General features: G+C 42.4%; 1 protein-coding gene across 3 annotated transcripts in view; it reads right to left on the bottom strand.

The window, feature by feature from the left end:
• The window catches only part of TAFA4 (TAFA chemokine like family member 4), a 148,025-nt gene that overhangs the window by 100,795 nt on the left and 22,340 nt on the right, over nt 1–24,890 (bottom strand). For 2 of the 3 annotated variants that reach the window (XM_023620099.2, XM_023620100.2), the window contains exons 2-3: nt 6,613–6,748; nt 1,065–1,180 (exon numbers count right to left, since the gene is read on the bottom strand). In XM_023620099.2, coding sequence (XP_023475867.1) covers nt 1,065–1,180; nt 6,613–6,626 — 130 coding nt within the window. In that variant the 5' untranslated portion in view covers nt 6,627–6,748. Of the gene's footprint in view, nt 1–1,064; nt 1,181–6,612; nt 6,749–12,530; nt 12,597–24,890 lie in introns of those variants that run through there. The other variant, XM_070238649.1, reaches the window with a different exon arrangement.

Raw genomic sequence — 24,890 nt, 5'->3', positions numbered from 1 at the left:
TATTTTTCCAGTCTTCTTGAAACTGTCGCTTGAGGATGGAAAACTGAGTCGTGAGAGATTTTAAAAATCATCTTAAGCCTAAACTTATGTCTTAACCTTAAAATATCAGAATAACTCAGTGGAAAGCAGGACCTTCTGGAGGACTGAGAGGAAGGACAGCCAATAAACTTCTCCACATATAAGATGTTTGGGAAACAGACTTTACGATTCTCACACACACACGGTTTAGGGTTGAAGCTTCACTCTCTCCCTAAAAAGTCAAAGCATGCCCGGCACTGCCACCCTTCCAATTACCGAAGCGGAGACGGTAAATTAATTGTTTGGTACAAGTCTGCTGACAAATATGAATTATTCAGGAAAACACAATTCACTGGGGACTTTCCAAGTCTGTGTCACTTTAAATTTAGATATAACAAGGAAAGGGAGAGAGAAACACACACCCACCCAGAGACGCTTGATTATTTTAATCTTTCTTCAGAAATAGGCAAAGTTATGGACAAGGGCTTACTAGAAATGATCAGAGTGATTCTCTAAAACTTTAGACAGATTCCATTTTAGGCCCCATGCAAAAATTACCACTGCTTTTTTTTCTTTTCTTTCCTTTCTTTCTTCTTTTTTTAATCATTCACCATCTTTTCTCCACGTACCTTAAAAGGGTCTTAAATTATCTGAAAGCTCCCTGAAAGCTATAGCCCTATAAATGTTAATGTAAGTTTATCAGTAAAGATGTTCTGCCTTCAAAGGAAGCTGGAGGAGTTATATACACAAAGTGCTGCTGGTTTTCCGAGATTCCTTGAAAACAACACTACAAAAATGGAAGCGCACTCAGGAAAAGAAAAGAAAAAAGAAAAACCTGGAGAACACCTTTAAAAACATCGGAACAACACTCTTTAAGCATCAAACAGTTGACCTGCTTTACTCTGCTGTATTTCATGCTTCCTCTGGTTATTTACACACCATCAAAAGCTCTTGTCAATTACCTGTGTCTAACATGAGGACTCTGACGTTTGAAAGGGTTTTATTAACTGATCTCAGCGGCGCATAATGAGCTTAAAGGGGCTTACCTGCGTGTCCCCGGAGGTGCTGGCTCGAGGCAGACATCAGCTTACAGCACACCATTAACACGTAGGCCAGAAAGAGCCAGTGCGCCAGCAACACTGACTTAGCACAGACTTTCATCCTGGAGAGAGAGCAGGACGCAAGTCAGTGAGGGCTGGGTGAGGCGAAGCTCACGAGGCAAACACGATCCTGGGAAGGTGGGAGAAAGCAGCGGGAGATGCTTGGTGCTGGACTTCTCCCCCAAGGAAACTGCGGGCCAATCAAACCTTATTTGTACTGTGTGTTACCCAATTTTCAATAAACACCTTTTATAATTAAGACTTTCCCAATTTAGCAACATGCCTCGGTGAGAAGTCTATTTATGAACCCCCAGGGCGTAGCTTGAGTTGCCCTGATAGAACATGGGGGTTATATACTGTTGTATATCACGAAATTAAAAAGCTACACACTTAGAGCTGAATTCTGAAAGAAACCACAGAAATTCTCACATCCAGCCCAAGAGCTTTCTCCTGGTTTCTCTGACTGTACATTAAGGCTCTCTAGCCTGAAAGACTGGCTTCGCAGTTTATGAAACCAACCTCAAAGTTTGGTGGGAATACAGGCAAGTACAGGTGAATATAAAATAAACAGCTTTATATGGAGGTCAACAGATGAAGGGATGAAGAAGACGTGGTGTGTGTATATATACACAATGGAACATCATTCAGCCATGAGAAAGAAGGAAAGCCTGCTGTTTGCAACAATTTGCATGCAACTTGAGGGCCTTATGCTAAGTGAAATACGTCAGACAGAGAAAGACAAATCAGGATATGATATCACTTCTATGTGGAATCTAAGAAAGATAAACTCAGAAAAACAGAGAGTAGAGTGGTGGTTAGCAGGGTTTAGGGGGTGGGGGCAATCAGAAGAGGTTGGTCAAAGGGTACAAACTTCCGGCTATAAGATGAACAAGTTTGGAGATCTCCAGTACAGCATGGTGATTATAGCTAATAATACCGTATTTAATAATACCGTATCGTGTACTTGAATGTTGCTAAGATTTTAAATGTTCTCAGCTCAAAAAAGAAATGGTAATTATGTGACCGTATAGAAGTGGTCGCTAATACTATGATGGTAATCATTTTGCAGTTTATAAATGTATCAGATCAACACGTTGTACACCTTAAACTTACACAATGTTATGTGCCAATTGTATCTCAATAAAGCTGGAAAATAAATCCATAAACTTAACTTGATATGGATGGACAATATCCAAATAGTTGCTCAAAGACAATTCAGTTCCCAAATGTGGTTGGGTGGTCTATTCTAAAACAAACGAAAAAGAATAAATAAAAGGAAAATACCAAAATGCATTGCCCCCTAATTTTCTGATATTATAGGGAAATTAGACAGAATTTGATTAACTTTTTTGTTTGCTTTTTTTTAATTAATTTTTTCAAGCAAAAGTCAGAGCACTCGGCAATGGAAACTCCAGTGACATTAGGTTCTGCCTTGCAAGTGTCTCATGGTGTCTATAATACGACCCACCACAGTGGATCAGAGGAGCCCCCTTTTTATATACACAGGATGTATAAACATACCCACGGGCAGATGATAAAGACACGGCCCGTGGGGTTGGATTCCTGTTCTGGTAAGACTAAAGGCAAAGCTCCCGAGGATGTCCTGGAACGAAGGGTCTAACAGCCCACAGCTGCCAGTCCAGCAGCGCCTCAGAAAGAGCCCTGAATCCACGCCTGAGGGAAAGCACAGCCTCAGGGACCGAGTGCCCACATCACTCTCCTGGGAGCAGGCTCTGCCACCGGCCCTCTCTCTCAGCCTCTCACAATTTAGTCAAATAGATCTTGTTGAAAAGGTATCATATTGCTTATTGATTTAAGACTCAATCTGCCCTTGAAGCAGCCAGGCCAAGCAAGGCTCTAAGATCACCTTTGAAGAACAGGGTTTTAAAAAGGACACAAAGGGGCTGGCCCAGTGGCGCAGCAGATAAGTGTGCACGTTGCACTTCAGTGGTCTGGGGTTCACTGGTTTGGATACCTGGGGCAGACATGGCACCACTTGGCAAGCCATGCTGTGGCAGGCATCCCACATAGAAAGTAGAGGAAGATAGGCACGGATGTTAGCCCAGGGCCAGTCTTCCTCAGCAAAACGAGGAGGATTAGCAGCAGACGTTAGCTCAGGACTAATCTTCCCCCCCCCCCAAAAAAAGGGGGGACACAAAGCATTAGCTTCCTTTTGCCTTTCACCTTGGAAATCCCGAGCATTCTAAACTCACACAGAAGCATCAGAAACATTGGGTCTCTCATCGGTCTCCCCCCCATCGGCACACTCATGGGACATAGAAACCCTAGAAGCAGTTCAAAAGTGGCAAAGAAAATATGCAGGGCCTACGTGAACTGAGGTGCTATTATTTAATTCTGTCGTCATTTTAGGGAATTGACTATTAATTTATCACTTATTAGGGAAAGCAAAAAGTTTCCAAATTCCACATTTGCTGAATTTTTGAATGAGGTGCTCTGTCCCACCTGTAGCGTTTCAAAATTCCAGTTGTTAACTCCAGCATCAGTGACTGATCTAACTGTTACAAAGCCTTCTCTCTCTTACCCAAGGGCCAAAAATTCAAATACCTAGAAGGGAATGAGCAGGCTGGCTGGCCAACGGCACTGGTGACAAGCAGGGATCGTGGAGACCCGTCTGGGGCAGCTGCTCCCAGCCCAGCCTGTGACCGCAGTGCAGAAACGTGAGCCCAGGGATGCGAGGTCTAGCTTTTCAAGAGAAACTGAATTCTGAGATGCAATCTGCCCACTTTATACATTGGCAACTAATTCCATTTGTTTTGCTTTGCAGGCTGGATCAGGCACCCTGGCCTCCAATTTGCAGCAATTAGTGGCCCAAAAAGGGAGAATTTTAAGGAATCAGATAAACGGAGTATCAGTTTTCTATTGCTGTGTAACAAACTGCCAAACAGTTTAAAACAACATGAATGTATTATGTCATGGTTTTTGTAAGTCAGAAGTCTGGCACATTCTAGCTGGGTCCTCTGCTCCGGGACTCACAAGGCTGAAATCACATCTGGGTGTGTCCCCATCTAGAGGCTCAACTCGGGGAAGACTGCGTCTAAGCACTCTCAGATTGCTGACAGAATCCATCTCCTTGGGTCTGTATGATTGAGGTCCCTGGGTTCTTGCTGTCAGCCAGGAACTGCTCTCAACTCCAAGAGGTGGCATTCAGATCTTGGCCACACGGCCCCTCCACAGGCCCCTTCAGTCTGAATCTCTTCTTCCAGAAAAGGCCCAGTCCCTTGCTAGAGTTCACCTAAATAGGTCAGTCCTACCCAGGATAATCTCCCTTTTGATTAACTCAACATCAGTGTATTTGGGACCTTAATTACATCTACAAAATCCTTCAACTCTGCCATATAACCATAACCTGATCATAATCACAAACCTGCCCACACTCAAGGGGAGGAGCTAACACAGGTCGTGTACATGAGAGGGCGCAAATCTTAGGGGCCATCCTAGAATTCGGTCTACCAAAAAGGGGAAAACAATCCATTCACAAAACTTTATCCCCATATTTGGTTTACAAAGGTCAACTGGGTCCCTGCCCAGTCCACGTATCCACCATCTGCTGTCTGAGACATGAGCAAACTGAGACCCTCAAGTATAAGCTGATCTCTCTCGTTAAAACCATCTGACACAACCTGGTTGTGAAATCCACCTCTTTGTTCTTAATCAAATTTCCAGCTGCCCAGGCCTCCTATTGGCTTCTTAACTCTTCTGTCTTCCCCTGGGCATCGTTAAACACTTGTTACTGCTTAGTGGGTTGGCTCCCCTGGCCTCTAAGCACAATGTTCCATCCAATGTAGAGTCTCTAAATTCAGACCAGGTCTTCCAGGTGAGCTATAATCTGTCACCTACAGTACGAGTGAAATTCAGTTCCCATCTGTTGATCGGTCCCTGCATCACCTAAACTTGTCTGGATGGATTTTACCAAATTTGGAGAGTAAATCTGAGATTATCTGAGTCCCAAAGGTTGGGTTCCCCAGGAAGCCAATTCTGACATGAAATTGGTGAGCAGGAGGTTAATTAAGGGCTGCTCTCAGGACACTGCCTAGGGGAGGGGAGAGGAGGGAAGAAGGCAGGAGAGAGGAGGAAAAGGCCTCAGAAAACTCTATAGAGAGTTCCAAAGCTGAGATGCCTCTTCTCAGTGGTCCCACTGAGCCACTGAGATTTGAGGACAATTCAGAGAAGCTGTAGGCCACCTTCTGCAGTACTCCCAACAGTTGAGGGAATAAATCCTTCATTCCTGAATGCAGATCTGGGCAGTGCATCATAGTGTCCATTACTGTCCATCTTCAAACAGAAGATTCCATGGTATATGCATAATTTGTGGGAGTCATCCTCAAGAGAGGACCCATCCTCGGAGGTATAAAAAGCCCTTGCCATGCTCATTAAAATGTCATGGGAAGAGGTTTCAAGTATGAACCCTATCCCAGCCTGGGCCTGTTTTGCCCTCGGATCCATTCTTTCCCCTTCCCCTGAGTGACCCCTGTAGGCTGCATTTCCCAGGCTCCTGAATCAGCTGGCTCCTGGCTGGGTTTAACCAATAGGAGTCACTGGCTAGAGCCTGGAGGGTGGAAGAGAAAGGTAGGGTATCTCTCCCCAACCTCTCTGGTCTTGGGCAGGATCTGTGAAGTGGCCATTTATCCTCCATGGTGCCAGTTCCTACCAGAAGGGCCAACTATGGTTCCTGCTCCCACTGAGGGTCCCTTCCCTTAGGTGCTGGCAAACACCACTTCCTTCCCTTGTCCCACCAGCCCTGGGACGGTAGCAGCTTCCTGCTAATCTCTGGGCTGCCTCCATATCTTCTGCTTGACTTCTCTGACTCTCCCATCACATGTGTAACCAGTTGCCTGAATTCACTTCCTTCCGTTCCACATTATCAGAATGGTTTCTTTTTTTTCCTGGTTGAATCCCAACAACAAAACCCTTAATCAAAAGTCTTAACGGAAGCCATTCCAAATCTCAGGCAACGATCCCTGATGCATCTTCTTCTTACGTGGACAATTCTACGTACCAGGTTCCTGAGTGAATAGCAACAAGTTCCCAGTGCCCAAACAAGTAATTAGTTAACCATAGCTATGACTGCCCCGAGATACGCCTGGGGATGAGGGGACTGGGCAGTTACCTGGCAATAATTCTTTATTTCATTCAATAATCCAGACCCCAGTAAAAGGATTTCTGACCTATGACCATCTACTATGATACTTCAAGTTCAATACACTGAACATTTTTGTCCAAACGTAAAAAAAATTGGTGTAACTTGAAAATCTCACCTTTCACCCTACCGAATAGCCAAACCATTGCCTTACAAACTGAAATAATTTCGAAGATGAGAGCTAAAATTTAAAAAACTATGATTCCCAAATTCCCAAAAATTTAATGTTAAAGTAAGCTTTTATAAAGGATCATCAACTCCAGGGTACTCAGTTTTGCTAAATTCTTAATGCATCGTAAAGACATCATCTCCGGGTATGTGTTAAAATCATTTTACCTTGGAGACTTCATAAGATTTGGTTCCAGTCAAACACAATTATTCCAGGATGTATTTCAGAGCGACTGCAAATTCCCATTTGTAGCTAGGACCAACCATTTCTGCAGTTGCAAAAAATTATCTTAGCTTGGAAGACCTATTTAAAAAACAGAAAAGACAGGAAGCCATTAGCATTTTAATGTTGAAATAATACCGATTTCCAGTAGCAAAATGATGTTTTTTTACAATGACATCTGCAGTTTCAGGCGAGTGGTAGACAGCCAAACACATCCACACTTGTAAAGTGTCCTAATGAATGGGGAGGAAAAAAAATACAGAATTCTATACTCATTAACTAGCCAGATATCAGTTAACAGAATATGGTTTTAAAGTAGACAATCCCTCAGCAACAAAGGCATTCAAAATTTGACAGAGGGTCTCAAACCATTCATGATGCAAAATTTCACTCTCCCATTTCGTTAACCATGGGATGAAAACAGAAATCGGAGATGATCCATTGCCAAGAGTTCCACAACTTGCCCAAGCTCACAGAGCAATGGAAAAGCCAGCATGAAGATGTGAATTCCTGGCTTTGTGTGATACAAAGCTGAAGATGATGCTAAACAATCCGCAAGGATGCTTTTTGAAAAATGTTAATGGGAGGCAGAAGGCAAAAGTCTTTCCAACATAAAACACCATACCAAAATACAAAGAACACTTGTAAATACCTTGATTGACACTCAACACGCTCCCCTAATGCATATACCTAAAAAGACGTTTCTACTCAGAAAAATATTTTTACAAGAAGGCCTCATATGACTCCAAACCAAAGACATCTCGAGAAAAAAAGGAACATGAAACTACAGCATTTTCAACATGGCTAAGTTGAATACATCCTTCCCAGTGATGGAGATCAGAGAGAAATAATGATTTGCATTAACAAATATTAAAGTTGCAAATATGATATAAAAATGATCCTTACAATACTGTTTAATTACTTTAGAATCCTGGTGAAGCCATTGTAAATCCTCTGCAAAGCACAAGTGAGAAACTCTTTAGATGCCCCTGAAGATAGTTACACGTTTGCCTAGAGAACACTTTGGGCGACAGACCCACCCCCTTGGGGCTATAGGAGAGAGAGAGTGGGCCTTGAGCGATTAGTTCAACGGGGGGAAGTGGCTTTGAATAACTGTATAAGTATAAAGTATTCGGAAAAAAAAACACTGGAAAATTTTCATCCCCAGATTCTCCAACTTTATTAAGTATGTTTGTCCTGATGCCCACCCAAGGGCACAATGTGACCTTCTGTTATTGGGAAGAAATACACAGTATAATTTATCAGAACCCATCATAATGAACTCCCGACATATTGGAAACCAAAATGACCTTTCCTAGCTAATATTTATCCTGTTTTCTTCACACAAAAGGAACCACTGGGGATTCTTTTTTCAATTCCTTAAAAAATGGATCCATCAGTGAAAAGAAATGTGATCTAACAGTTCGTACACCAGACAAGGAGCCAGGAGTCTAATTGTAGGCTGAGGAGCGACTCAGTCAGATTTTCCTAGAGTGTACCCAAGGCACTTGCTCAAAAGGATCAAACCTTTCTTGCCACTTCCAAACTTTAGTACATTCAGGACCATCAATAATTTTGTGCATGGCACCAAAAGCATTTACTTCATTTCATTTCTCTCTCTGTTGTTTCCCAACGAAAGCACAGTCCTTTCTATCAGTCTGCTTCAAAAATCACTTGTTTTTAAAGAGTCTCAGTGTTTTCAATGATGAAAAATACTGCCCATATCTAGACTAAAATAAAATGTTTAATAGCGTCCAGTCCTTCTCAGAAAGAAGAAAAAAGACTCAGCAGTTGAATGCTGACCTGCATTTTCCATCTTTCACCTTATGTATTGGTATTATGTGAAGACAGTCACTCTTTGATGACAAAAGAGCAGAATACCTGTTTATGTTTCCTGGTTCCAAGAAACTTTGAGGTTCCCAGACCAGAGGAGAACATTCTGCAGATGTTTAATTTATTTCTGTGGTACACCACAAAGAATTCTGCCTACACTTGACTTCTTATCAAGGAAATAGCGAGGCTCTGCCTTTCTTTTCTCTTGATAGAGTTGCCTTCACCATTAGTGGGGTGAATTATTCTTTAGGATTATAGTTATTTATTTGTTGTAGGTAAGCACCCTTGGAATCTCTCTCCTGTCAGTTTTGTACACTCACTCACTGCACACGTCAATCTGTACGGCATCAAGTTCTCCTCATCTTCTCGCTCTAAAAGTCTACAGTGACGAAATATCACAGTTTCTTTTAAAATGGAAAGATACAATGACCTTAAACCCAGATCTAATCATGAGAAAGAAGTCAGACTAACTCAAATTTGAGGGACATTCTGCAACATGATTGCTCTGAATTCTCAAAAAGTGTCAAGGTCATGAAAGACTAAAAAAAAAAATCTGAGGAATTGTTCCCAATAAAGGAGAGACACGCAGCAACTAAATGCAATTGTGATCCTACACTGGATCTTGGACCAGAAAAAATCCACACATACAGAGTCATTCTCAGAATGAACTACATACACACACAAACATACACACATCTATGCACAAACATACATACGTATACACACAGCTATAAAGGATATCACTGGGACAATTAACAATTTCTAATATGTCCTGTAGACTAAATTACTATGTTGTATCAACATTAAATTTCCTAATATTGATCATTACACTGTAGTTAAGAAAGAGAAAGTCCTTGTTATTAAAAACTACACCCTAGGGGCTGGCCCCGTGCCTGAGTGGTTAAGTTCACACACTCCGCCTTGGTGGCCCGGGGTTTGCTGGTTCAGATCCTGGGTGGGGACCTACACACCGCTCATGAAGCCATGGTGTGGCAGCATCCCATGTAGAGGAACTAGAATGACCTACAACTAGGATACACAACTATGTACTGGGGCTTTGGGGAGAAAAAAAGAAGGGGGCAGTTTGGCGACAGATGTTAGCTCAGGGCCAATCTCCTCAAAAAAAAAAAAAAATCCTCAAGAAAGTGTATGGATGGATATTAAATATTTTTTTAAAAATACACCCTGAAAGGGGCTGGCCCCAAGGCCAAGTGGTTAAGTTTGCACGCTCCGCTGCAGGCGGCCCAGTCTTTTATTGGTTGGAATCCTGGGCGCGGACATGGCACTGCTCATCAAACCACGCTGAGGCAGCGTCCCACATGCCACAACTAGAAGGACCCACAATGAAGAATATACAACTATGTACCGGGGGGCTTTGGGGAGAAAAAGGAAAAAAAATAAAATCTTTAAAAAAAAAAAATACACCCTGAAACATTTAAGAAAAAAGGGGCGTCTCCAACTTATTTTCAAATGATTCTGAGAAAAAAAAATAGAAAGGAGGGAAGGAGAAAGGAAGAGGAGAAAAGAAGAATGAATGAATGAATGGATGAATGAATGAACACAAAAACAAATGGGCAAAATGTAAGCAATTGGTGAACCTGGGTAAAAGGTATATGAGAGTTCTTTATCAACTTTTCATTAAGTGGGAAATGATATCAAAATAAGATATTAAATGTTTACTTATTCAGTTTATCAGATATACTACAACAATTTAGAGGTCATTACCAATCCTAAACAATGAGGAGAATGGATAGTTGGAACATTCTGGTTAATTCCACTTTCTCGGCATTCACCCAAGCCCTCAAAAAAGGCCTATTTGTTTTTATTTAAAAAGCACTTACATAGTACCCACCATGGGCCAGGCACTGTGTTAAGCACTTTAAAACATTAACTCACTTAAAAATAGGATTTATTTATATCCTGATATACAGATGAGGAAAGTAAGGCATGGAAAGGCTAAGTGACTTGCCCAAGGTCACTCAGCTAAAATGGCTAAGCCAGGATTCAAATTTAAGCCATCTGGCACCAAGGTATCTACTGTTTCAATGCCTGTAAAATTATTTCCAAAAAGTATTAGTCCCTTTTCATGCTTCAGTAAATACACTGAAAATAAATCTATCTTCCTTTAGGAATTCAAAACATTGATCATCAACCTGACAATGAAAATTCTGTCTATGGACAAATGTGTACAGGCAATTAGACTCAATCTGCTAGCAGACCCTGGCTTGGAGCCTAAGGAGTTTTATATTAACCCCTAAATAAGTTTTGCCTCATCTCTGAAAAGCTGGTGAAAATCAGTGACCCTGATTTGCTGCAGATTTATTAAAGGCTTATGTCATTCTCCAAATTAAGACCAAACATGCAAGAATTCTAAAGACCTTGAGCGCATAAGCAGCCATTCTCCAAACAGATGGAAAACAACCGCACGCAGATGAGAACGCCTCTCAAACATTCCAGTGAAGACACAGCAGAGGCAGAACGTAACGCAGGAAGTCTAAATTACTGCTCCTGATGTCTCCGAAGGAATTCCGCACTGAAACAAAACCCAAAAGAAATGGATTTTTGTCTGTGCATCCACTCAGACTCATTTCCTGACAAACTGCAATTCAGAAGGATTTCTTTGCAACAATACAACAAGGCAGAATCTGGCTTCATAACAAGATGAACAGTCCTCGTGCTGTTAAACAGCGGGGCCCTTTCCTGCCCGCCTGCTCGCAGGGGAGGCTTCGAAGCTCCATCTTGCATCACTTCCAGAGTGGGCACATTTCAATAATTAGCTATTTCCACACTCACCCTCAGTCCATCCTACCTCCCGGGGTGGGATCTACTGTAATGGCCTTGTGCCCTCGGTTCCCAGTCCGTTGTGTACAGGGCACATGCAGAAATAATCCTTCCAGCTAATGACATAAGAGGTGACACCCTTAAGAGCTCAGATGTTGTGGTAATCATTTTTCCACACTAATTTGTACTCAATCAAGACAGAAGATGATAGAAGTGAGAAATGTCTCATAAATTAGCAACTTGGGTTTGGGGAGTCAAAAAGGACTTTATGAGTGGAAAAGGGGTAAAAAGGTGGCCCCACCAAGTTATGTCTTGTCTGATAACCAACGGAAAATGCAAAATGGAAGTTGCCTACATAAAATAATTCATCATTTCTTCCGCCAGAAATTAGAAAAGATGTTCCCCTTTCCAGTTGCTTAAAAAACAGCTGCACTGAACTGTCTTCTGGAAATTTTCAAACGGCTTTTTCACAAAAGCATGCAAAACCAAATGTAAACTCTCTCAACAAATTTATTTGGAAACAAGACAAGCATTAATGATCTTCTTACATTTAAGAGGGTGCTGATGAAAGTAAATGTATTTAATCGGTTATCAATGCTTACGTGAATGTATTTCAAGCACTGATATGTGGCTGATGCCTCCACGGAGCTATCATTTATAATTATCACACGATGCATGGAATTACTTCGTAATTTAGAGCATGTTCGCCATCATATGTTAAAGTGGGCACGTTTTTCTGCCAAAATGTGGTATATACATGTCATAAATTGCTTTTTTATTGCTTGCTTAAAAACATCTATGAAGAATTTACTACTGAACCATTGTAAATGAGCCATTAAAGACAATAACTGTATCTATCAAATATTAAAGGATTTTATAAATAGCATTTTAATTCCCAGTGTTACCAATACCATCTCGTCTAAATTAAGCGGTAGAGAGTTCTTTACAAAAGCTCTTCTAGTCAGAGATGGTTTAAATAAATAGACGTGCTGTGCTTTTCTAAGGTTCACACTCTGTCATTTTAAGAACTGAGAAATTCCTTAAAACCACACAACATCCTTAATGGCGGTGACACAATCCTTTCTAATGGAAGTAAGGGTAAACAGGGCCTTTTCTCAATGAAGAAAAACTCTAGCCTTCCAGCGACCATGAAGAGTACAAGAGCAATCATCACTAAGTAACAAGAGTTCGTTGAGGGCCGGCGTACAGAAAACAAACTGGCAAATTACACGAAATAAAACGCACTCACCAAATTCGGGGACACCCAGCATGACTCCACAGCTCGTCATCCAAGTGAAACTGCCCAGGCCTGGGGCTGAACAAATGAGAGCGTTAATGGCAATTTAGCCATAAATCTCTCAAGGCCCAATTATCCTTACTGCAGAGGGTTTATTTCTTTTAATTAGACCAGTTTTTAATTGGAAATTTTCCCCTCATTTCTCATTTTTCAAGAAATCAAAACAGAGTGTCCAAGGATTTTATTAACATAATAAATAACCAACATAATATTTTGGAGGCCACCCACAAGTTGCCAAGCACTTGACCTTTTAGCAAGAAAGTTTTTATGTGATATGATCTAACTTCTACAGAAAGAAGATTCATAAAAATAAAGTAAGCTGTACAGAAATATCGACAACAGCATCTCTAGGACTTTAATCGTCACAATGGGGGGTGGGGGTGCCTGTTCACTTAAAACCAGAATGTAAACCTCTTAAGGGGAGGGACGGTATCTGATTTCCCTTCTACTCTAATCTCTAACATAACGCCCCACACATCATGGGTATTAAACATGTTTTGAAAAATCAATGAATAAATCTAAGTCTCTAGTTTCACTTCCAAATGAACAGCCATTGAACCTCTATGTTCTCCAAATGCCTCACCTGTAAACTAAGATAATTCAACCAGACGACCACCAAGGAGCTTTCCAGCTGTAACAATGGCTCACAGAGCATTTTAGGAAAATTACAGTATGATTCAGCCATTGATAACATACAGCTCATGGACACGTAGACACAGTAAATTCAGCTGCAGCAGGATTACAGAGAAAGACAATGCCCATTCCTGACAATATTGGCCATTTTAATCCATTAGTGGGATAAACGTTTCTTAAAAGCTTAAGCTAAACCTTTATTAAATTTTCAACCTTAAAATCATCTTTTGTTTGACAACAGTGCCCTCTTGTGGCAAAAAAAAGGAAGTCCTTTCACAGGGCTAACAACTGATTTATATATTTTTATTACAATAAGTATATGTTTTAATTTTTTAATAAAGCCATGTTTATGAAAATAATATAAACTGTTTCTAAATAAAAATAAGATAGTATATAATTTAAATAACAATATCACACTAAATGGCATTACAAAAAAGTTAAATCAAAATATATTAATAGCTTCTAAATGCAATGGTAATTATTTATATGGAATATTACATATAAGAAACACAAAAGTTCAATGGGATTCAGTATTTGTTGAATCTTCCTGTTACTTCTATAACACAAGACCATGCTACAATCTATCTGAGCTCCTGGGCTATTTAAAGATGCCCCAAACACTCAGCCTGTATGTACTGAAAGCATACTGGGTACTGGCTCTGTATGGGACATACTGGGGGAAATGAAGAACAACACCAATTCCCATCCATCCAGGAGTGACAAACTAATTGGAAAAGATAAACATACACTGTCTTTTGGAATAATAAAAATAAAGACTTTAGGGGCCTGCCTGGTGGAGTAGTGGTTAAGTTCATGTGCTCAACTTCCATGGCCCAGGTTCATGGGTTCGAATCCCAGGCACAAATCTATACACCGCTCATCAAGCCATGCTGTGGTGGCATCCCACATACAAAACAGAGGAACAGTGACACAGACGTTATCTCAGCAACAATCTTCCTCAAGCAAAAAGAGGAAGACTGGCAACAGATGTTAGCTTAGGGCCAATCTTCCTCACCAAAAAAAATAAAAATAAAAATAAATAAAGACTTACTGTAGAAGAGTAAGCCCAACGAGGACCACTATAATCCAGGAAAACTTCCTGGAAGAGGCAATAACACAGAGCAGTAAAAGGATAAAGGAGTGTTTGGAGAAAGGAATAAAGGGGTGTTTGAGAATTTTTAAATTTTTGTTTGTTTATTGTTGATGAGGGCGGAAGATCTGTATCGGTGGGTGGGTTTGTTTTGTTTTGTTCCAGTTTGGCGGAGGAGGTGGAAGGGCCACTAAAGGAAACCACAGAACTCCTGAAGAAAGGAGGGTGGGAGAGGAGGTAGGTAAGGGGGCTGACGGCCTGTGGAAGTCATACAGAAGAGCTGAGCGCAATCTCCCAGGTTCTGGCTCCGTGTTCAAGGGGTCATCTCAGCACGATTCCTTCAACAAGCATTTTTTGATCAACTCTTCTGCACCAGGCCCTGTGCTGGGTGCTGGCACAGAGGATGGATAAAGTGCCGGGTGTCCCGAGGCTTAGACTCTAGCCGGGGAGACAGACAAACAGGTAAACAGGCATGAAGGAGATAACTGTGGATTGAGATAAGTATTACAGAGAAACCAGAAGTGGATGGTGTGACAGAGCCTGGCGGGGCCTGGAGGAAAAGAGGCTGCCTGGACTGCGTGTTCAGGGAAGGGCTCTCTGAGGTGACTCTGACACGATGGTGAGCGACACAATGTGGACTTCCGGAAAGTGGATCCCAGGTAGAGAAACAGCTCAGGCCTGCAGGAGCCTACAGCCGAAATGAGGCTGGTGTGGTCAGGAGCAGGGAGGCAGTCCCAGGAGCTGGAGGGAAGAGAACAAGGCAAAGAGAGGGGAGGTGATGTCGGAGAGGTCCCAGGGGCGGATCACACGGGAGCCTGCAGATCCTAGTGTGGAGCTGGGATTGAATTCCAAACGGGATGCAAGTTTCAAGCAAGAGAGAAATCGGCGATAGTTTAGGTTTTCAAAGGAGCCCTCCAGCTGCTGGGTGGAGAATGCACTCTAGGGGGCTGGAGTAGAAACTGAGAGACTACTGCAGGGGTCCAAGCAAGAGACGGTGATGGCTTGAAGCAGGTGACAGAAGAGCCAAAGCAAAATTGATGTTCCAAAGCTTAAAACAGTGCCTAGCATACAACAGGTTCTTAATAAACATCTGTGAATGATGAACATGGTGAATGAAACATTGTTAATGAATGAACATGCACTTAAGTGCATGAGTGAGCAAATCCCATTTCTCAATCTCTCATTTGTCCCGTCATTAATTCTCTTTAGGGCTGGTGTCTCTGTCTTTAAGGAATGTGTAACAAAATTACTAACTGCCTTATCTGTGCCCTCAAGAGAAGGAAAACTGGCAAAACATTTTACCAGCTGCTTGTTTGGCACAGACTAAGGTCTCAACCTAGAAGTACAAGAGAATGAATTTGCTCAGCCGTCTCAAGAGTAGAGCACTGATGAAGTCAGACCTCTTTAAGAAGATGTCTTCTCACATACGCCACTGGGTACCTCAGACACTCCACGTGGAGGTAAACTAATGCACTTACTTGCAAGGTTCAAGTCTCAGGTCTTGGTACCAAGAATATCTGTTTTTATCTTACGGACATTGTACATCCTAAAATTGATTGTTTTTCACTCTACACTTTGGCTACTAGGAAGCTCAGAGTCAAATTTATAGTCCATCTTCAGTAAGTGAATAGGACCTTTCATCATGCATTTTACACACTAACCTTATACTTAGTTATCCTTATTTTCCCTTCATCTCTTACTTCACTGCCTATTTTTAAATATTCTCCCAAATCTGTTTTGATGGGGACAAATATAAACACATGAATACATAAACAAGACACCATACACTTTAACAGGTCCGAGGTTCAGCTTGTCCTAACCGTGTCTTCATCCACTCTCCTTTTGTCTACCCGTCCCACTTGCCAGAGCAAAACTCAAAATTTCCACCCTGACGTGGTTACCTCAGGATAAAGCATTATTTCCAAATAATAAAATGAAAATCTTAGCAAGACTATGCAACATAGGAACTAAGAGGCAAAGGATCGCATTGGGATTCATTGATGGATTTCCTGAGAGATTGCAAGGTGTGAGGGAATGGGGCAAAAGACCAGTAGGGTTTGGTTTAAGGTAAATAAGAATGTGATGAACAGGGTCTAGTGCATGCAGTACAGGGAAGCGAGCGCAGTCAGGGGACCCAGAGGAGCGCAAGGTGAAAAGGGGATGAGATGGGAAGGGACCCCAGGGACACACATTTTACAGCTTCAACAAAGATCCGTCCTGGCCAGCAATGATTCATCACCAATGCCTACATCTGAAATTAAGATCATGTTACGTGTGACCCAAGAATACAGAAAAACGTTCACAGGCCCTGGAACACACTCAAACCATATGATTGCATCTTGTTTAAGTCAAAAAAAAGAAAATCAAAGAACCTGATATTGAGATAATAATTTAAGGGATGGATATTCTGGGCCAAACACTGGACCATAATCTCATCTCATTTAAACCTTGGAACAACCTGATACGGCAGTTTTGTTTTGTTTAAAATCTCTATTTGACAGGGGAGAAAATAAGCAATTCCACTCCCCCAAGAGCACAAAACAAGTAAGTGGGGGACTCAGGATTCCAAACTAGGCTGGGAGATTCCACCCTCTGGGGGGAGAAGGATAAAGTAAAATAGAAAAAGTCTGGGGAAACCAGGGAGGGGGCTGGAGGTAGTAAGCGTCAGCCACGACTGAAGACTGGAGCGCGCACAATACAGTAAGGCCAACTCAGAACGTCCCCCAGTTCACGGATGGAGTTGTCAAAAAAGATGGAGTCTTCCCAAAACTGGCCATAGTTGAGTAGGGAATCCATCATATAAATGCCAGCCACAAACCTACTTTTTCACATGCAAACATTATGAAATTTCCAGCAAATATTTCAATGAAAATTTACCATCCAAATCGAGATGAGCTCTAAGCGTAAAAAACACACCGGATCTTAAAGAAGTCTTACTACAAAAAAAGAACTACCTTGTTAATAATTTTTAATGTTAATTTCATGTTGAAATGACAGTATTTTAGATATAGTGAGTTAAATAAAATATATTATGAAAGTTAAGAACAAATTTCAGGCATATGGGTATAACCAGAAAGTGTTATCTGCAGACAATAGACTCTGGATTATTTTTTTGTTCATCTGGAAAAACCTTCTGGCATTCACAGCAGTTGTCTTAAGCTCTTCCTATGGTTTGCCATCACTGACTCAGATAAAGGCCTGTGAGGCCACTCCTCTCATTCAGGATCTAAGAAACAGCTCATATTTATAATGTATTACAACTAGAACCTGAGTTGTAAGAAATTTCTATGTTGAGTCCACATTTTCACACAAGAATTCACTAATCACACTTCATTCGGGCATCAGGGAAACATTCTGGCAGCAAGTATGCCCGTAGAGGAAATACGAGGTCAGGATCCCACAGTTCCAACACACAAGAGATGCACCACACGCTTTAGGAGACCTCTAAAGCAGAAAAACACAGGGGGCTAGGGAGAATGACCTCTCTTTCTAGTCATGAGTTTATGCCCTCAAGGTAATAAATGCACTATTCATCCCCTGAAGGAAGAAATGCATGTAAAAACATAATTTGCAGCATAACATAAAAATTAATACATGAAATGCAGATTTATCTTTGTGACCTACAGGACCTTTAACCTTTAAATAAAATAATAAATTCACCTGAAAACCCATTAATTATATTCAATTCCAAAGTACCTTTGGTAACTGGGGCCAGAGGGAGTAGAATCAAGAAAATTCCAATATTATGCAGCTCTTTCTTCCAGTCCTTGATAGCCTTCCCGCCACAGGGCCTTTGCACACGCCATTCCCTTTGTTTAGAGCCAGACACATTCTTCTGCTCTTCTCCACCTAGTTAATTTCTACTCAATCTTCATATCTCAGGACAACCATCACCTCCTCAGGGAAGCACTCTCTCAATTACTAAGTATAATCTCTAAATTTTAGTCTTTTCCTCCTGATTCTTGAGAATTGCATTGTTACACGCACGCGGGTCTTTCCCATAAGACTTGAAGCTCTGTGAGGGCAAAGGTCAGACGTCTTCTCTCAGCATGATATCTCACCTCTAGCCCTTAGCAAAGGACCTAGCACAGAGCCTGGCATGTAACACGCATTCAGCAAACATTGGTTCAAGCAATAACTGAATGTGGAAAACCTAGGCTTAACCAGGATGTCCAATTTCCTTTCCCTAACAAATCTGGGTTTTCAATCACGGTTTACACCTTGCGGCAAAATTTTTAACTGGAGACACTTTCTTAGATGTGGACCCAACTCACAGCTACTGCGCTCGCTGAGAACATCCCACCCCCATCAAACCTCATAGGAGAGGCAGGGCAGCATGGCTTGCTGTGTGGTTCAACCACCCACAGCTAATTCGAGCCAAGCCAAGTGAAGTTTCCTCTGCCTGGAACTTAGAATTGAGACTAAGAGACACCTAGTCCTTGTGGAAAAAGCTGTTGAAGGAGGGAGATACAATTGTGGGAGTTGTGGGATGGCATCTTTCTCTCATCACACGCAGGGGGAGGAAAGAAGGCCGGTCTGCACAGAGATGAGATTGACTCAGATGTGCAAAGAGCAGAAACGCGACAGAAGAATGTGATGTAGACCCTGAAAGTTGTTCTATTTTTAGCCTTTCCTTGGCCTGCCTTCATCCCTTCCCTTGGGTTCCACGAGAACTTCTATAACGTTCTTAAAAATAATAATTTTCATCTGTGTTTGGCCTAGCTCAAGTGACTTTTCACTTGAATCCGAACACAACGATCCCATTTCATAGATAGGGAAACTGAGCCCCCAGAAATTTCCTTCCCCAGGTTACAACGCTAATTGGGAGTAGAGCTGAGCTTCACACCCAGGCTTCGGACACAAGAGCAACTCTGTCTGCACTGTCCAATTGGTGGCTCGTAGCCACAGGTGGACATTTAAATTTAAATTAACTTAAATGCAGTAAAATTTAAAACTGAGTTCATCAGTGGCACCAGCCGCATTTCAAGCGCTCAACAGCTCCATGTGGGGAACGGTGTTGTACTCAACAGCACAGCTACCTCCACCATCGCAGAAAGATCTGTTGGATAGCGCTGGATCCCTGAAGGATCATTCTTCATTTGTAAAACCTCATTTGTAAAACCTAAAATGAACCGCAAAAGCTCACTTCAGCCGATACACTAAAATGCAGTGGAACACACCAGAACACCAGTCAGTGCTGAAATCCCAAAGTTTGGGTTCTCATCACTCCTGCTTCATAGCCTTTCCATGGGCAAATCATTGGCTCTCTCTGAATCGCAAGTTCTTCATCTCGGAAATGGGTTTTAAAATAGCTGCCTGGGTCACTGTGGAGTTCAAATGAGACACGGTACAGGGAAGGGCTCTGAAAACTGCACCTGTGTTAATGAGTTGTTAAAATAAAAAGCAGCAGCAGCTCACGACCACTTCTAGCGCCCTTAGAAACGCCAGGCTCTGCATTAAGAGTTTTCTATGCATTCAGTTATTTAACTCTCCCCACACACTTTGAGATAGATGCTATCATTATCCCCATTTACAGAGGAAATTTGGACGCAGGGAAGCAATATGACTTGCCCAAGGTCAGCCACCAAGTGGCAGAACTGGAAAATGAACCCAAGTTCCAGAGTCTGCCTTCCTAACCACTGGGAAACACTACCTTTCCAAAATCTAAAAACAGGCATTCACCCCTCCCCTCTCTTTTACCCCACCACCATTTTTTTCAGCCAATACCTGTATCACTCACTTTACATATTCACACTGTAGTCATAATCTTGTCCCTGGGGCTTTCTCTTCCAAAATTTTTACCTTGCATGTATATTTTTCAATACAGGTATGAGAACCTTCCTGGGCATGAAAACACCAGATGTCCAAACAAAAAGCAGGCTTGTTCACTCTACAACACGACGCAAAGTAGAAACCAGCACACACATCCTGCTTGAGAAAACCAGACAAACCAAGTTAGTAAAATCACTTTCCAAAGTATCTTCAATCTAATAAGTAATTTCAGACATCATTGCTTCTCCCAATCGATGGCCATTTCTATAATAGATGAAAGGAACCAAAAAAAAAGAGCAGAGACAGGAATCCTGAGCGATAACATCCCTGTATCATCACTCTCGTCATTAACACTTATCTGACCTGTGACACGGACAGGCACAGTGCTGGGCAACACCTTCCATCAACCCACATCTGCTGAGCATCTCTCGTGAGGCAGATGTTGGAGTAAAGGGTCATCAGTCACCTAGCAAACAGCAGCTTCCGCCCGGGCCCTAAACCAATGGCCAATCCCTGAGAAGAGGGATTCTGAATCTGGGGGCCTTCAATGGAATTCAGGGGCCCATAAACTCGGATGGGGGAAAAAATAGCATCTTTATTCGCACTAACCTCTATTTGAAATTCATCATTTCTTTCCATTAGGCATGTCGGCAACAAACCACAGGGGTATTCAGCAATTCCTACAACTTGATCACAAATAGAAACCAGAGGTACTTTCGAGTCCTCTTACAGTTGTTGCAGATACCTCAAAATGTGTGTCCGTCACAGCCTCATAATTATACAGTTAATGGATTTGCCTGTAGATCGTGTTGTTTAATGCATTAATACAGAAGCCCAGGTTCTATATCACAGATGGCTTTAATGTTTTGATCACTACATTTTGGTATAGTTGGCTTCCTTTGAAATGCTATGAATTTTGTCTTACGTGTTTTAAAACAGAGACACGATGCACTGGCTTCACCAAACCTCCAAAGGGACTCGTGGCACAGAAGAGCTTAAAGAATCTACACCCTAGGAGTTGGCAGAACCCTATCTTCCATGGGAATATCACAGCTGCCTTCCCCTCTTCCCTCCCTCCCACCCTACGTTAGCTGAACCTCTCACCCATCAATTCTGCCAGTCCTGGCAGGAAGTTTGAAAGGAAACGGAGAGATGACGCAATGACTTCTGTGTAAAGCATAAACCAGTCACAAAAGCACCAGGTAACAGTTGCAGAATGCTTTTTGGAAAGTTAAAAAAAAAAACAACAACAATTTGCCCTGTATAGAAAGCTCCACCATTTCAAGTACTTTTTGCAACCACCATTTGTAATGTATTCCAACTTGCAAGAGTAGAAATGGCCTCATTATCCCCACAGAGGTCCTTCAGAAATTCTATTTCAAAGCAGGTACCTCTGAAAGGTAGCCCGCAATCTAAAAGCCAGCGCTATAAATACGCACAGCCTGCAAAAGCCACAGTGAGCTGGAGGCCATGACTGTGTCTTCAAGAAAGAAAGTGAGCGAGCTGGAGGCCAGCAGAAGGCTCAGTGAACAGCCCTAAGAAAAGGGAGATGAGGTTTCAAAGATCTTTAGGATAACTGGTGACCAAAGTCCAAGGGCAAACAGACCCCTGTCATCCGGAAGGAGATAAAAAGTACACAAGCAGGCAAACATTAATGAAGAGGTTCATAAAAGGTTTCCCAATTTATATTGCAAGTGTCTATGCAGGCTCTGACAAAGGGCAGGCAAGAACAAAGTGAAGTGATCAATATGAATGGGGTCTTAGGGTGGGTTCTCCCCAAAGCACAGCCTGAGACAAAGATGTAAGACGACAGTGCATGACTGAGGTCGCTGATGTGAGCAGTGGCAGCTGGATTCCAGGGCTTCTCAAGAAGCACAGAAAATGGCTCCCAGAACCGTCCCCAAGAGGACAAGACATGAAAGCACCTATCTACCAGTTTTCCATCAGGGACATTAACTCCCAGGTTCTTCTGGGCTGCCTTTGCTGTACACCCTTGCGTCGGAGAGGGCCCTGTGAGGAAGGCGGAAAGACGCTTGGGGAATGCTAGGACAGAACTCCTCCCAGCTGGTATCTCCTCTCAGATGCACCTCTGAACTTGCTCCAACAGTCCTTTGCCGCAGTGGGGGGCTGAGGGATATGACACGAGGTCCCAGAGGAATATGCCACCCAGGGAAAATGTAGAATGGGAGCTTTTTCCTTCTAGAGTAGCTTCCTTTGCAGCATTGAATTTTAAAATTCATTCACTCACCAAATATTTCTGAGCCCCAACTATGCACTAGGCACCACCTCAGGCACTGGGACACAGCGATGAACAGGACAGGCGAGGTCTCTGCCCTCATACACCCTGTATTCCAATAGCAGCCATTGGAAAAATGAGTATTCTAGATGTTGATAAAAAGAGATGACAGGAGAAAGAGTGATGAGCAAAGGGGAGAGGGCAGAGAGGATAATTTAGCAAAGGTAGTCCCGAATTGCTTTGAGTTGGAGCCTGAATGACGCGAAGGAGCCAGCCGTGGGACATGTGGATGAGGAGCTTTTAATCAGGGAACAGCACGTCCAAAGGCCCTGAGGTGCACAGAAGCCAGCCAGAGCACTAGTCAGTGCAATCTCCCATAGGGTGGATGGAGGGGACAATTTATCATAACAAAGTTCTCATTGGTCAGGGAGTGAGCATACTGTGGAAATTCGTTTTCAGATGGTGACGAGTTCTGTACAATATAGATAATTCTCTCGACTTTCAACCAAACCAATGTATTTCTTTTCTTTTCTGTTCTTTTCTTTTCTCACCACACTTTCATCTACAGATCCCTAAACTTGGAGTTTCACGGTGTTAACTGGGCTTGAACCAAAGCAAAGATCCCAAATTGCCTGTGGTCCCAGGGCATTTCGGAAAGGAAAAAACAAACCGTAAGTAATTTCACATCTGAAGAAGAGAAGGTAAGGGACAAGTGGAAACAGGTAGCCGTGAGGTGAAATAATGTTCTGTGTACACAGCAGGCCAGATAAGGAAGCAGGATGTGGACTGGTCACTCCTCAAAGGACAAGTGTCCTTCCTCAAGACGGCAAAGCCAGCTCTGCTCTCTGTTCCTTCCTCACGTCCTGCGCGATGATCCATTGATTGACGTAATGACAATCAGGTATGGATTTCATCTGTCCCTTCCTGGGCACTAGAAATGAAGATCTCGCCAGCTGACTGCCCTTTAATTTCAATTATTTGGGGCCTATATTAGCCTTGCGAGGCTCCGTATGCAAATAATAATTGCTGCTATTCGAGAGCTTTTATTTAGCAATAACCATGTGCCAAATATGATGCTGAAAACTTGCTATATACAGTAACTCACTGGAGTCTCACAACAGTCTTCTGAGGGAGGGACCTCCTTAGAGGAAATTCAAACATAGCAAAGTTAACAATTCGGCCAAGGTCACAGAGCTGATAAGCGAGGAAGCTGGGATTTGAACCAGCAAGGGTCTGACTCCAGAGTCTGACTTCTCTTAAGCATGGGCTCTGGGGCTTTGTTAAATCCGTGTTAACCGCACAGCGGACTTTCCGTGGTGATGGAGTTTTGAAGGTGTTGAAAGCCCGCTGAAGAGGAGACCCTGTAACTTGTACAGAACTCCCTGCCATCTGAAAACCAGTTTCCACTGAATATTACACCCATCATGAAAGGGTCTCAAAAAACTGATTTTAACCGAGAGAGAAAAGAAGGCGAGGGAGAGAAGGTTTAGAGAAATTGATCCTCCACTAATACCCAAAGTAGTCAAAGAAATTAATGCTCATTGTCCGAACAGAAGGTGGAGGCAAAGATATGCACCAGCTGTCATTCTCAATATAATAGCTCTCTATCTAGCCGGCTCCTTTAAAGTCATCTGCTTTGGAGAATGCCTCGATCCTCAAATGAAAAATCTTCCAACTTCTGATACAAGTGTCAGGAAAGCAAAAGGCTGGAATGAGCTGAGCCCAGCAGAAAACGTGCAGAACTACAAAAGGGCTATTTTTGTTATGCTCAGGGCAAGGAGAACAACAAGAAGACGGAGGTCTCCGGCTTGAAGAGAGTGGTGTGATGTTAACGGGTGACAGCAAGTGGAATTACTCACCCACCAGTCTGCATCTGTGTTCTGTCAAGAGGGATGAGACGCTTTCCATAAAGGGTGAGAGGAAACTGAGGTCCCAAATAGGTGGTGCGGTTGTCAGAGTGCCTGCCCTCTCTAAATGAGTCCGAGGTCCTGGCCCCGATGAATTAAACCCCATGCTACTGGTGGCATGAGGTGTGAGGTGGCAAAAGCCTCGTTGGCAAACTCTGAGAAATCCGAGAGAACAGGAGTTGTAGCAGCAAATGAAAAGGAACGAAAATAGAGGCTCCGCCAATCAGAAGTCACTAAGTATACGCCAATCTCACAAAAAATTCTTACAATGCCATTATCAACACTGGGGGGCAGGGAGCAGCAATGCCTACTTGGAATCAGCATGGATTCACTGCGAATAATGTACACCAGGCAATGCTCATTCCCTTTGTTCATACTCACTGAAGTTGACAATCAAGAGACTGTTATAGTCATAAAATCTGGAGTTCAGCAAGATAGTCTAAGTTTTTCATAAAATTTCAATGCAAAAATATAAGGAAATATAGGGTACACATAATGACAATAAGTAGGCTGAAGGACCCACTAAAAGTTTTCCTCTCAAAGTGCTGATTAATTACGTCTATGTCAATTTAGAGGACAGTCTCTAGTGGTGTGCCACACGGCTCTATCCAAGCCCCATCCTGTTCATATTATCAATAATTTGGATGCCACTGTTGCCAGCATTCCACTCAAAT

Source organism: Equus caballus, chromosome 16 (genome assembly GCF_041296265.1).
Source record: "Equus caballus isolate H_3958 breed thoroughbred chromosome 16, TB-T2T, whole genome shotgun sequence".
NCBI classification, from domain to species: domain Eukaryota; kingdom Metazoa; phylum Chordata; class Mammalia; order Perissodactyla; family Equidae; genus Equus; species Equus caballus.
Note: the sequence above shows the minus strand (reverse complement) of the source record. Positions and strands in the feature narration are given on the sequence as shown.